At 41.3% G+C, this 14,732-nt stretch overlaps 1 protein-coding gene across 1 annotated transcript in view; it reads right to left on the bottom strand.

The window, feature by feature from the left end:
- Positions 1–540: 540 nt before the first annotated feature.
- Positions 541–14,732, bottom strand: part of Cfap53 (cilia and flagella associated protein 53) — a 58,268-nt gene continuing 44,076 nt past the window's right edge. The window contains exons 7-8 of the mRNA XM_028864765.2: positions 13,587–13,689; positions 541–908 (exon numbers count right to left, since the gene is read on the bottom strand). Of these exons, the coding sequence (XP_028720598.1) occupies positions 680–908; positions 13,587–13,689 (332 nt within the window). The 3' untranslated portion in view covers positions 541–679. The remainder of the gene's footprint in view (positions 909–13,586; positions 13,690–14,732) is intronic.

The raw sequence follows: 14,732 nt of genomic DNA, 5'->3' as shown, positions 1-14,732 counted from the left end.
TCTAGTTCCTGTCTCCTCATGCCTTATATACCTTTCTTTGCCTTGCCATACTTCTTACTGGGATTAAAGGTGTGTGTGCTTCCCAGTACTGGAAATAAAGGTATGTGTCACCACTGCCTGGCTCTGTTTTTCTCCTAGACTGAGTCAATCTCATATAGTCCAGGGTGGCCTTGAACTCAAAGAGATCCAGACTGATCTCTGCTTCCTGAGTGTTAGGATTAAAGGTGTGTGCCACTAGCATCTGACCTCTATGTCTAATCTAGTGGCTAGCTCTGTCCTCTGATCCTCAGACAAGTTTATTAGGGTACACAATATATCACCACATGGGACCCCACCATGGCCCAAACTATAAGCAAGCCCATTTCCTTTACTAATTCCTGTCTCCAGGGTTTTGGTAAAGTATCACACAGGGACTTCATATCCTGTAAAACCAGACAAGCTGTACTGAAAACTGCAACCAGAAGCTAAAATCAATCTTTACTCTCATTAAGTTGGAAATGTCAGTTATCATGTCATGGCAATGAAGAATTGACTAGTATCTAAACAAAAAAACACATTTATTTGAAGGAAGATAATTATGTCTAATAAAGTATACAAACACAGAGAATAAGAGTTTATCCAAAAGGTGTAGCTACAAAACACTAAAAGACCCAGAAACTGTGCACTGACGTTTAATAAACTATCTTGGAAGCTTGTCAGGGCAAGCCCTCCGCATGGGGTGGACACTCTGAGACAGGGCTTGATGCTCTGAGAGGATCTCCTGGATCCTGTCCAGACAGGCCTTGTTTGCTGCCATGCCTGCCTCAAATTCCTGGCGTTTCTCTTCCTTCTCCGCTTCTAGAGCCTGCTGCTGGTAGGCAATTTGCATCCGAAGTTGATTCCTATACTCCTTAGCCAAACCACAGCGCCTAAGGTTTTAAAGACAACAAAGGATAATATTAAAAGTTACATTTGGATTTATTCATAGCATTATCATGAAATAAAGCACTTCCATGAATATGAACATGCAAATATCACTTAGAGACTGAGAAGTGGGATTGCTAGATTATGTAACAGTTCTGTTTTTTTGTTTTGTTTTGTTTTTCATATTTAAGAAACTCCAATGCTGGAGAGATGGCTCAGAGGTTAAGAGCACTAACTGTTCTTCCAGAGGACACAAGTACAGTTTCCAGCACCTGTGTTATAGGTCACTATGATCTGCAACTCTAGTTCCAAGGGCACCAATATCCTCTTCTGGCTCTGAGGTCACCAGACACGTATGTGGTGCTGGCAAAACATGCACACACATACAATAAAAAGAAATAAATACCCTTTTAATAAGTAAGAAAACTCCAGTTAGTTGTTCTACACTAACTGCTGATGGTATAACTGTGACATTACATAAACCAAAGCCCCTGGTCCTAAGAACAAGCACAGAGAGCTCTTTAAAACACCCTGAACAGTTTCACCCACAGTTCTGCAGCAGAACATCTGCGGAAGTCCTCCCCTTACTCTCTGATTCCCATCCCCAGTAGATCATGAAGACCTTCCCATCCTACCTTCTTTCCTCCCACTCACCCTATTACCCAAGACCCCAACGCAAACAGACGTGCTGGCCGCCACAACATCCAGGGAAACAGGTAGGCTAACTTCAGATCTTTGCCTCTCCTTCCTTCTAAATCCAAGCCCCAAGCTCTGTAGCAGAACATCTGATGCACCCCCCACTCCTCTATGCCCCCATCTCCATCAGACCACAGGGATATCTGCACCTGAAATTATAACCTTCCTAAATACAGATGCCTATCTGCCAGTATAAAAACACAATAATATCCAAGAAAATATGTCCCCACTAGAACACAAGAACTACTACAGTATGTCTTGAGAAATGCAAAATGGCTGAAGCATAAGACAAGGAACTTAACACATCCATTACGGATATGCTGGAGCTCCTTAAGGAGGAAGCCAATAAACACCTTAAAGAGAAATCCATGAAAACATAAGCAAACAGCAGAAGAAGAATAAAACAGTTCAAAACTTCAAAGTGGAACTCAATCAAAAAAGAAAACCCAAACTGAGGGAAATCTGGAAATGAAAAACTTAAGAACTTGAACCATAGAGGCAAGGCGCACTAACAGAATACAAGAGAGAGAAGAGAGAATCTCAGGCACTGAAGGCATGATAGAAAAATGGATACCTCCGTCAAACAAATACTAAATCTAAAAACTCCCTCTTGGGCTGGCCACAAAGAGGACATTGTAATTCTTAATATCTATGCACCAAATAAAAGGGCACCCAAGTTTATAAAAGAAACACGACCACAGCTTAAATCCCATATTGACCCTCACCCACGAATAGTGGGAGACTTCAAAACCCTCTCTTGCCAACAGACAAGTCATCCAGACAGAAACTAAGCAGAAATGCTGTTGCTAACTGACATTATGAACCAAATATACCTAGAAGATATATACAGAGCATTTCACCCAAACACAAAAGAATATACCCTTTATGTTTATTCGTAAAGGTATATTTATGGGTGAACTGGGGGCAAACAGGGCAGGAACAGGAGAGATCAGGTGAGGGGAAGATGAAAAAAGAGAGTACTGGGAGAGATGACTGGAATTGGAGGGCATTGGAATTGCAATGGAAACTCCCGGGAATCTATGAGGGTGACCCTAGCTAAGACTCCTAATAATGGGGCATATGGAGCCTGACCCAATCATCTTATGTAACCAGGTAAGACTTCCAGTGGAGGGATTGGGACACCAACCCAGTCACAAAACTTGTGACCTACAATTAGTTCTGCCTGCAAGATGTGCTACAATAAAGGTAGCACTGAACTTGTAGGAGTGGCCAATGATGGCTGGTCCAGCTTGAGACCCATGCCATGAGAGGAAGCCCACCCATAACACTGCCTGGAGGGCCAGGACCCAGTATCTGGATAGCCCAGAGACCTAGAATAGAGTCAAACATGACCAACAGAAAAAAAAGTCAATGAAAATAACCTGGGCTCATAGGGTCCCATGGGAACTGAACTAACAACCAGCGAGCCAACGTGGGACCAACTGAGGTTCTCTGCATGTATGTCACAGTTGTGTAGCTTGGTCCTCTTGTGGGAATCCTAACAGTGAGAGCAGTGAGACATTTTGCCTGCTTTAGGGAGCTTTTTCTTCCTACTGTATTTCCTCATCCAGTCTTAATATGAGGGGATATGCCTAGTCTTACTGTAACTTGATAGACCATGTTTGGTTGATATACCTGGGAGGCCTGCCCTTTTCTGAAGGAAAATGGAGGAGGAGTGAATCTATGGGTTAGGGGAGGTGGGGAAAAACAACTGGAAGGAGAGGAGGGAGGGGAAACTGTAGTTGGGATGTAACATAGGAGAATAAAAATGAATGAATGAATGAATAAACACATGAATGAATGAATGAATGAATGAATGAATGAATGAATGAATGAATGAATATGGCTTCTTCTCAGCACCTCATGGCACTTTCTCCAAAATTGACCACATACTGAGACACAAAGCAAGTCTCAACAGATTTTAAAAAATTGAAAAATCACCCTGCACCCTATCTAACCACCATGGAATAAAGACAGATATCTACAACAACAGAAACACCAGAAGCTTACAAACTCGTGGAAACTGAACAACTCTCTACTGAATGAAAAAATGAGTCAAGAAAGAAATTAAAGACTTTCCAGAATTGGATGAAAATAAATACTTCACATGCACAAATTCATGGGAAACAATGAAAGCAGTTCTGAGAAGGAAATTCATAGCACTAAGTGTCTACATTAAAAAATAACTGGGGAGACCACATACTAGTAACTTAACAACATACCTGAGAGCTCTAAAACAAAAAGAAAAAATCCACATTCAAAAGGAGTAGCAGGCAAGAAACAATCAAATTCATGGATGAAATCAATAGCATACAAACAAACAACAACAACAAAACAACACAAAGAATCAATAAAACAAAGAGTTGGCTCTTTGAGAAAATTAGTAAGATTAACAAGGCCTTATCCAAAAGGCAAAAGAGAGAATATCCAAATTGACCAAATTAGAGATGAAAAGGGGACATAACAGACATCAAGGAAATCCAAAGAATCATAAAGACATACTTTAAAAACCTGCACCCTACCAAATTTAAAAGTCTAAAAGAAATGGATACTTTTCTTAATACATACCACTTACCAAAGTTAAATCAAGATCAGATAAACAATTTAAACAGACCTATAATCCTCAGTGAATTAGAAGCAGTAATTAAAACTCTACCAACTAAAAGAGCCCAGGGCCAGATGGTTTTATTAAAGAATTATACCAGACTTTCAAAGAAGAGTTAATACCAATACCCCTAAAACTAGTCCACAAAATACAAATAGAAGCAACATTGCCCAGTTCATTTTACTAGGCCACAGTAACCTTAATACTCAAACTACATAAAGATCCAACAAAGAAAGAGAATTACAGACTATTTCCTTTATGAACATAGATGCAAAAATTCTCAATAAAATATTTGCAAATGGAATCCAATAACACATCCAAAAGATCATTCATCACGATCAAGTGGTCTTCATCCCACAGATACAGGGATTGTTAAACATAAATCAATAAATGTAATCCACCATATAAACAAACTAAAAGACAAAAATCATACGATCAACTTATTAGATGCAGAAAAGGCCTTTGAGAAAATCCAACACCCCTTCATGATAAAAGTCCTGGAGAGACTGGAGATAAAAGGGATACACCTCAACATAATAAAGGTAGTTTACAGCAATCCCAGAGCCAACATCAGCTTAGATGGAGAGAAACTCAAAGCAATCACACTAAAATCAGGAACAGTACCTGGCTGTCCACTCTCTCCATAGCTAGTCGATATAGGACTTGGCAGTCTTAGCTAGAGCAGTAGCATAACTGAAGGACACCAAAGGGATACAAATTGGAAAGAAGAAAGTCAAAATAGCCCTATTTGCAGATGATATGGTAGTACACATAAGAAACGCCTAGAGCCGATAAACACTTTGACCAAAGTAGTTAGATACAAAGTTAACTCAAAAATCAGTAGCCCTCCTATATGCCAATGACAAATGGACTTAAAAAGAAATCAAGATAACATTACCCTTCACCAGAGCTTCAAATAATGTAAAATATCTTGGGGTAACCCTAACCAAGCAAGTGAATGATTGTTTGATAAAATTTAAGACACTGGAGAAAGAAATTGAAGAACATATCAGAGGATAGAAAAATGTCCCATGCTCATGGATCAGTAGGATTAATATAGTAAAAATGGCCATCCTATGAAAAACAATCTAGAGAATCAATGCAATCCCCATCAATATTTCAACACAATTTCACAGATTCTGAAAGGACAATTTTCAGGTTCATATGGAAACACAAAAAGCTCAGGATAACTTAAACAATCCTGAATAAACAAAGAGCTCTTGGAAGTACCACCATCTCTGAGTTCAAGTTGTACTACAGAGGTATAGTGATAAAAACAGCATGGCACTGGCACAAAAACAAACACGATGATCAATGGAATCGAACTGAAGCCCAGATATAAAGCCACACATCTATGGACACTTGGGTTATTTTTTTTTTTTATAAATAAGCAGAAGTATACACTGAACAAAAACCAGCATCTTCAACAAATGGTGCTGGTCAAACCAGATGGCTGCAAGTAGAAGTCAAATAGATCCATTCATATCGTGCTGCACAAAACTAAACTCTAAATGGATCAAAGACCTCAACACAAAACTAGGTACACTAAGCCTGATACAAAAGAAAGTGAGGAATGGCCTTGAACTCATCGGCACAGGAAAAGACTTTCTGAACAGAACAGTATTAGCACAGGAACTAAAGTCAAGAATTAACAAATAGAACCTTAATGAAACTTAGTGAAAAGCTTCTATATGCCAAATGACACTATCATCCAGGCACATTGGCAGCCCACAGAATGGGAAAGATTTTTACCAACTACACATCTGATAGAGGTCTAATATCCAAAATATATTAAGATATCAAAAACTAGATATCAAAGAAAACAAACCTGATTTTAAAAATGAGGTACAGATCTAAACTGAATTTTTAAGAGTAAACTCAAATGGTGAGAAACACTTATAGAAATGTTCAACATCCCTTGTCATCAGGAAAACGTAAATCGAAACTACTTTGTGATTTCATCTTATACCCATCAGAATGGCTAAGATCAATAAAACAAGTGACCACTCACCCACTGCTGTTAGGGACTGTAAACTTGTACAGCCACTTTGGAAATCAGTGTGGCAAAAGGCCTTCACAGCAACACCATAGCCAAGGCTCTAACCCTATGCCAGGCTAATCTTTTCATCCCTTTCACTGATATCTCCACAGTGATCCTCTCTTTCAAGGATGGCCCCTTCTCCTAAAGGTCCTACCTACAACCTCCTTCCTTATCCCTGAAACTCGAAAACTTACTTTTCATCACTTTATCTCTGTAGCTTCACACCATCAGTTACCCATTGTAAATGGAAGTTTCTGTCCTGCCAGCAACTCCCAAATACCTGGCAGCTGCTTCCCAAATAATTGACTCAGAGGCTTAATATTCCTTATAAATGTTTGGCTGGTGGCTCAGACTTATTACTAGCTAGCTCTTACATCTTAAATTAACCCATTTCTATCAATCTATTGTATTGTCATGTGGCGGTGGCATTACAGGTCTACTGTCATGTTGCTCCTTGGGTGGCTGGCTGGCTGGTACCTGCTTTGACTCCACCTTTCCTTCTTCCTAAAACTGTAGGCTCACCAAGATAAGATAGATAATTAAGTATTTTCTCTAATTTTGTCAAACGCAAATGGATTAGAATTGTGACTGTAATTCTTACTTAATAATTGTTTTTGTTTTACTATATTAAAGTTAAAACCTTACTTTTTAATTAGACAAAACAGAGGAAATGCTGTGAGATAATGCTCTTGGATACTGGAAAGATTTGTCCCTTGAATTGATTTAATAAAACACTGATTGGTCAGTAGCTAGGAAAGAAGTATAGATGGTGTGACCAGACTAGAAGAATTCTGGGAAGAGGAAGGGCAGAGTCAAAGAGTTGTCAGCCATATGCAGAGGAAGCAAGATGAGAATGCCCTACTGAGCAAAGGTACCACACTATGCAGCTAAACATAGATAATAATTATGAGTTAATTTGAGTGTAAGTGCTCGTTAATAATAAGCCTGAGCTACTGGCTGAGCATTTATAAGTAATATGAAGGCTCCAAGTCAATTATTTGGGAAGCAGCTGCTGGGTATTTGGGAACAGGCAGGTGGGAGAGAAACTTCCATCTACAACCCATCACATGCAGCCTACCCTTTATGTTTTAGCCTTCATGTCTCCAATCCCTGCACTCAGCCTTCCTTCACCCTTCTATCACCCTGTATCCATGCCCTCCCCTAAATAGGGATACCTTATTGCCAATGAACACCTCCACCACTGATCTCCTTCACTTCGGAAATTATGGATAGCACTCTAATACCCCTGTCCCAGGGCTAGTGACTGCTTCACCGATGGTCATGCCTTAAAAATTGCCTGCTTTGCCATTACCAAGGAGCTGTCAAATCACTTCCTACCACCTCTGATCATGGATTCTAGCCCCTCCTTCCCAAGACTACCTTTCAGTAGGCAAAACTCACTGCTTTCATTATAGCACTGATCCTAACCACCAATCCACATGCCTTAGTCAAAATCTTATTGCTATGAAGAGACACCATGACCATGACAACTCTTATAGAGGAAAGCATTTAATTGGGGCTTGTTTATAGCTCAGAGGTTTAGTCTATTATCCTCAAGGTGGGAAACATGATGGCATTCAGGCAGGCATGGTAGAGAGTGCTACATCCAGATCCAAAGGCAGCAGGAACACACACACACACACACACACACACACACACACACACAGAGAGAGAGAGAGAGAGAGAGAGAGAGAAGAGAGACAGAGAGACAGAGAGAGACAGAGAGACAGAGACACTAGGCCTGGGTTAGGCTTCTGAAACCCCAAAGCCTACTAACAGTGACACACTTCCTCCCAACAAGGCCATGCCTACTCCAACAAGGCCACACCTCTTAATCTCTCTCAATTATTACCATTCCCCAATGACCAAGCACTCAAATATTTGAGCCTATAGAAGCTGTTCCTATTCAAACTACCACAAAACATACCAATATCAGGCTTGGGGTCAAACACCTTTACCCACTGATCCATTTGGGCACCCTTATTTCCTTTAATTGATACAGTCCATTATGTAGCCCAGGCTGACCTTGAACTAAGTATATAGCCAAGGATACCTTGACCTCCTAATCTTTGCTTACATCTTCCCAGTGCTGGGATTACAGATATACACTAGCATTCCTAGCTTGCACAGGTATTATTTTTAATATTAGCTGGTGGAATGATGAGAATTCTATTTAGCCTTTGCCTCTAGTAGGGAAACATATTTATAGGGCTTTTAAAACCCTTGAAGGAACAAGAATGTCTTCTTTAATTCACCAAATCAAGTCAGTTTATGGTAAAGAGATGGGTCCCTAGGTAGTTTCAAGACAGGTTTCTAGTCACCAGAAAGACAAGTTCTCAGGTAGCTGAGGCAGGTATTGAACCTACTACATAGCTGAGGATGACCTTGAACTCCTAATCCTATTGGCTGTACCACCTGAGTGCTAGAATTATAGGTGTGTGCCCCCACATCTGGCTTGGATATTTTCTTCTTCTTTTTTCCAATCTTGAATCTAGGGCCAGGGACGTGGCTCAGTGGGCAAAGTTTTTACCATGCAATCATGGGGACCTGAGTTCAGATCTCCAGAACCCACAAAAACCTGGGCACAGTAGCATGCATCTGTAATTTTAGCATTCTGATTGTCGCTTGCCTGTGTCTCTTCCTTGGTTACCAGACTACTGAAACAATGGACCCAAGAAATTTGAGTTTGACCATAGTAGAGTGCCTAGGTTGCAAAAATGGGCAAAATTGGATTTCTATGAAATCACAGCTGGCCTTTGCTCCCTAGATAGCCTGTCTTGCTTGAGCAAACAGTTCCAAGAAGAAGGGACCATTGCAATCTGCAAATAACTTCATCATAGTTCCTACTTCCTCACCCCCAAGTCCATCACCTGTCCCTGTAAAGATTTTGAGCCAGCTCCAACCCTCCCACCTCCAGGCAGACCCTGCATTCCTCTAGGAGAGAGGCTGGTCATTGATGTGTGTGCTAATAAACCCAGCTCATCTGCTGAGGTCAGATTCTGGTCTCTTTCTGGCCTTTGTCTCTTTATTCTGCACTTTGATCAAAAATCTAACAGCCCAGGAATATCTTCTTAGCTGAAACTCTAGGGGCAGCAAGGGAGAAATAAGTCTCCCAGAGAGACATACAACGTGTTGGGAAGACTTTCAGGAGAGACTTTCCCTTCGGTTAAATCTCACCCTCATGTCAGGACCCCTAAAGATGGACTTGAGGGGTTACTGGATCTCTGTGTCCCTTTTTCCAATGTGGTCACATTCTATAAACCATTTGTTTTCCTGCTTTTAACTATTAATTTGGCTTTTTAAATTGGCTCATAGAGACTAAGTGGCCAAACCTAGATTGTTGGGGCAAAGGTTGTGCCCCCAAATCTGGTAACAATCAGGCAAGATGGGAGGTACCTTGGTGGAAAAGAGCACCAGCCATGCAAGCATGAGAACTTGAGTTCAGTTACCCAGTACCCACATAGAATCTGTGCATGGTTACAGATACTTGCAGTCAGCCTAGTCAAAACAGCTAGCCTCTGGCTTAGTGAGACATTTTACTTTAAGGAAATAAAGTAGAAAAAGATAGAGGAGTGTGGTGATATTTTATCTGTGTACCCTGTTAAAGTTTATCTGAGTAAAAAGTCAGCCACTATAGTAAACATAGAGATCAGGCAATGGTAGCACACGCCTTTAATCCTATCACTCGGAAGGCAGAGCTCTGTCTGGATTTCTGTGAGTTCAAGGTCACACTGGGAACAGAGCCAGGCATGGTGGTACATACCTTTAATTCCAGCAGTAACCATAAAGGTCTGGAGGTCTGTATAGACAGACAGGAAGTGACATAGTGGTCAGGAAGAGGAAGTGATGTAGCTATGCAGAGAGATGAAATGAGATGGCAGAACAGAAAGGCACATAGGCATGGGTATATAGGAAGTAGGTCTCTTTGGTTGACAATTTCTAAGTGGTGAGAACGTGGCTGGCTTCTTTCTGCTTTTCTGATCTATCGGTTTTAATCCCAATATTGGCTCTGGGTTTTTTATTAATAAGTCTGTTTAGCACTTTATCTTACAGAGGACAGAGGACAAATCTACTCTGGCCTCCACATACACGAGTACTGACACATGAACATAAGCACATGTGCACACATACTTTCACATGCATGCAAAACACACACACACACACACACACACACACACACACACACACACACACTCTACCTGAAGCTCACAAGTCAGCTACTTGGTGTATGCAACAAACAAGAGACTGGCCCAAACAAGGTAAAAGGGCAGAACTGACCTCCATGTGTGCACCATGGCCTGTTCATACCCAGGCTCACACATGAACACACATGTACATCACAGACACACAAAAAGGTTGAAATTTTGAGTCTTACCACCTATATTCCTAGCACTTGGAAGTCAGAGGCAGGAGAACCTCCACAGGTTTGAGGCTGGCCTGTCTACATAGAAACTCCAGACTATCCAGGACTATATACCAAAACTGTCTCAAAACAAAACAAAGCCAAACAAAATAAAAAGGGAAACAAAGAAAAAACCTCAAGCAAACAAAAAAAAAAAAAAAAAAAAAAAGGCTTGAACTTGCCAGGTGTGGTAGTGCACATTGTAATCCCAACACTCAGAAGGCTAATGCTCAACTATGAGGTAGAGACCAGCTTGGGCTACATGTTGAGTTTGAGTTCAGCCTGGGCTATGTAGGAACACCTTGTATAAAAACATACAAAAGTTTCTTGGATAATGCTTAAAGAGCTTCTGGAATGAGAAGGGTGGTAGCCCCACAGAATGTAAGGTATCTCTTCCATTAGTGACAAGCAGATAAATATATGTAAAATATGTTTCTGAGTTCTATGAGCAGGCCTAGGAAACTTTGAATTTTGAGAAAAGGAAGTAGAAGCCTCTGATTTTTATAGGTGGCCAGAAAAGCCTGAGAGCTGGGCTTGATATTTAAAATACGTCTTGTGGGACAGCCCCTAATCCTGTGTGGACTGTCTTATCTACAGTTAATGTCATAATTTAATTGAACTGTTGGATATTCAGTGTCTAGAGAATCAGATAATTGGTCATTGGTGTCAGTACAAAAGCTACCAACTTTCATACGAAATAAAGAATTGTTTAGATATCCCTCTGTAGAAGATTCTGTCTTCCAAGACTGTGTTCTGAGACGGACCTTAATCCTACTTCCCTTCTGACATGCCTTTCTGCCTTGAGAGCCACTGCTATTCTAACCAGCGGTGACGCTTCTTTCTCCATCGCTGTGAATCTGCACAAACCCTGTACGTGTCTGTGTGACCCATGGCATTAGGCAAAGGAGGTGCTCTGCTGGTCCTGCTCTTAGTCTGGGTCTGGAAACTCCTGTTCCTTATAACACTTGCTATGCAAATGCCCTCTCTCAGAACAGTACTGATGCTCTGCTATCAGTACTCCAGGCCTCACAGCTGCTAACACAGGTGAGGTCCCCAACTACAGTAAGACCCACTGCCAGAGATGAGTGGTGTCTTTAGGTCTACCTCAGAGTCTAGCTGCTAACACAGGTGGGATCCCCGACTATAGTGATGAGTGGTGTCTTTAAGTCTACCCCAGCCTCTAGCTGCTAACCCAGGTGAGATTCATGACCACAGTGAGGCACACTGCCAGTGAGGAGTGGTGTCTTCAGGTCTACCCCAGTCAAGCTTCCAAATGTACTCAGCCTCAATTTACATCTGAGCTACATGAGCCATCCTAAGCAAGAACCACTGAATTGAGCTTTGCCAACTTGCAGAATAAGAGAAAATAAATTGATTTAAACCACAAATTTTGAATGTTTTCAGGCAGCAATAGGAATCTACAATGCTTCCAGCTCACACTCTTTTCTTATCCCCCAGTTGACTTGATGTTGAGTGGGAAGGGGTGCTAATGAAGATGTTTTCAAATCTCCGACAATAAAGTAGGAAGTAGGAAATCGGAAGGAGGGACTGCCAAGGGTGGGAGTTTGCCACCCAATCTGATGACTTGAGTTTGACCCCTACGATCCATAAGGTAGAAGGTTAAAACTGAATCCGACAATTTGCCCTCTGATTTCCTATACATGCCACTCTTTAGAGCAGAAACAGTAATTTGAAGTAAACAGGGTAGGCTACATACTATTTTTATCAAAGTGGCAAAAGGCTTAGATACAAAATCATACTCTTCTAGGGAAAAAAAAAGAACATATTTATATGCACCAGGTGTCAGTGAATGGACAGAACCCCATTCCCCAGGGCAGAGAGGATGACTGAATCAGAGGATACAGGCCCTCTTCTTCTACTGCACCCCATGGGAAGACAGTGAGGAAAACTTCAAGGAGACGGTGGCCTGCTTTTCCCCCTGAGCCTGACTGGATAATCATAAGGAAGGACACTGATCCCAGAGAAGACTGTCACAGGAGGACAGTGGTGTTTCCAAAAGCATCAGAACACATAAGCCCATAGTCTTGGGGACACATACAAAGAGCACTGTGCATGTGAGCCATTCCTACTAATCTGGCTATTAGGCTACTCTGGTCTATGCCAAGGGTCTTCCTCAATCACTCTCCATGTTATTTATTGAGGCAGGGTCACTTGTTGAACTCAGAACTCACCAATCTGGCTAGTCTAGCTAGCCAGCTTGCCCCAGGGATCTCCTGTCTTTGTGTCTTAGTGCTTCCAGTTTTTATGTGGGTTCTTGTGATCTGGTCCAGTCCTCAAGCTTCTGTAGCAAGGACTTCATCCACTGAGCCACCTGCCCAGTTCCCTAGGCTGGTAGCAATCACTTTTAAGTAGAACCTCCTGGGAAGTCCTCTGGTCACTGTAATCTTGACCTTGATGGAAATATTGGGATCTCAGCTCCTTCCTCTTCCTGTTTCTTACATCCCAGCCATGAGGTGTTTAGATTTCTGCACTGTCATAGGCCCAAAGTGATAGCGATAACTCACTGAAACTCTGAAACTGTGAGGGGGGAAATCTCTTTAAAAAGAAAAAGAACTGACCAGGTAGTGGTGCATACCTTTAATTACAGCACTCAGGAGGCAGAGACAGGAGGATATCTGTGAGTTCAAGGACAGCCTAGTCTACAAAGTGAGTTCCAGGACAGCCAGAGCTACATAGAGAAACACTGCCTTGAAAAACCAAAACCAAAGAAAGAAAGAAACAAAGGAAGGAAGGAAGGAGGAGGGAGGGAGGAAGGAAGGGAGGAAGGGAGGGAGGAAGGAAGGTTGGCTCTAGGTGTACCAGTACAGCATTAATATAAAATACTATCAGTAATGTATGGATTAATAGTGCATTATCCTTATGTTAAAGATACATTTTTTTCTACATAAGAAATAGGAATAAAGAGAACAAGATCATACCTGGCAAAACTCTCCCTCTCTTCACAGTTAAGTTCTTTCAGGCCTTCATTTATACGTTCTTGTTCTATAGCCAATTCTTCTTGTTCTTTGAGTTTTCGTTGCACTAAGAAAGACAAGAGAAATTACTTGCCAAAATTTTTTTCAAGCAAGACTGGCTGATATCTCTCTGGGCACTAATGCCATATTGTCTTTAGAATTGCTGGGGTGGATCTCCATTGTATAGAATGGAAACATAGGGCCAGTAAGATGATTTAGTGGGTAAAAGCTGCTAAACCTGAAGACCTGAATTTGATCCGTGCAACTGAAACATGGTGGAATGAGAAAACTGACCCCAACAAGTTGTCCTCTGACCTCCACAGGTGCCATGGTGCATATGTGCATGCACACATACACATACAATCACACACGCGCACACACACACACACACACACACAGAGAGAGAGAGAGAGAGAGAGAGAGAGAGAGAGAGAGAGAGAGAGAACACAATAACTAAATAGATAAATGTAATAAAATTAAAATATTTTTTTTAATCAAAGGAAAAGAGAAGGTCTGCAGTTGCATACCTGTAGTCCCATGTACTTAGAAAGCTGATAGAAGAGTATCTCTTGAATTTAGGATGTTGGGGCCAGATGGCTAAGATGTTGGGGAATATTATTTTAAAGTGTATTACTTTTGTTTATGTTGCATTTGTTTAACTCTGTGAAGCTGTGTTACTGTGCCTATCTAAAACACCTGATGGTCTAATAAAAAGCTGTATGGCCAATGGTAAGGCAAGAGAAAGGATAGGCAAGGCTGACAGGCAGTGAGAATTAATGAGAGAAATTTGGGAGGAGAGAAGAAGGAAGGAGAGAAGAAAGAGGAAGAAAGACTTCAGGGGCCAGCCACCCAGCCACCCAGCTATACTTCAGACACAGACTAAGAAGGAAAGAAAAGGTACACAGGAGTAGAGAAAGATAAAAGCCCCAAGGCCAAAGATAGATGGGATAATTTAAGTTAAGAAAAGCTGGCAAGAAGCAAGCCAAGCTAAGGCCAAGCATTTAAAATTAAGAATAAGCTTCTGTGTGTGATTTATTTGGGAGCTGGTTGGTAGGCCCCTCAAAAGAGTGAAAACAATCAACATATTTTGGACATATATCTACCTAGGCA

This window comes from Peromyscus leucopus, chromosome 19 (assembly GCF_004664715.2).
Source record: "Peromyscus leucopus breed LL Stock chromosome 19, UCI_PerLeu_2.1, whole genome shotgun sequence".
Lineage (NCBI taxonomy): Eukaryota > Metazoa > Chordata > Mammalia > Rodentia > Cricetidae > Peromyscus > Peromyscus leucopus.
Note: the sequence above shows the minus strand (reverse complement) of the source record. Positions and strands in the feature narration are given on the sequence as shown.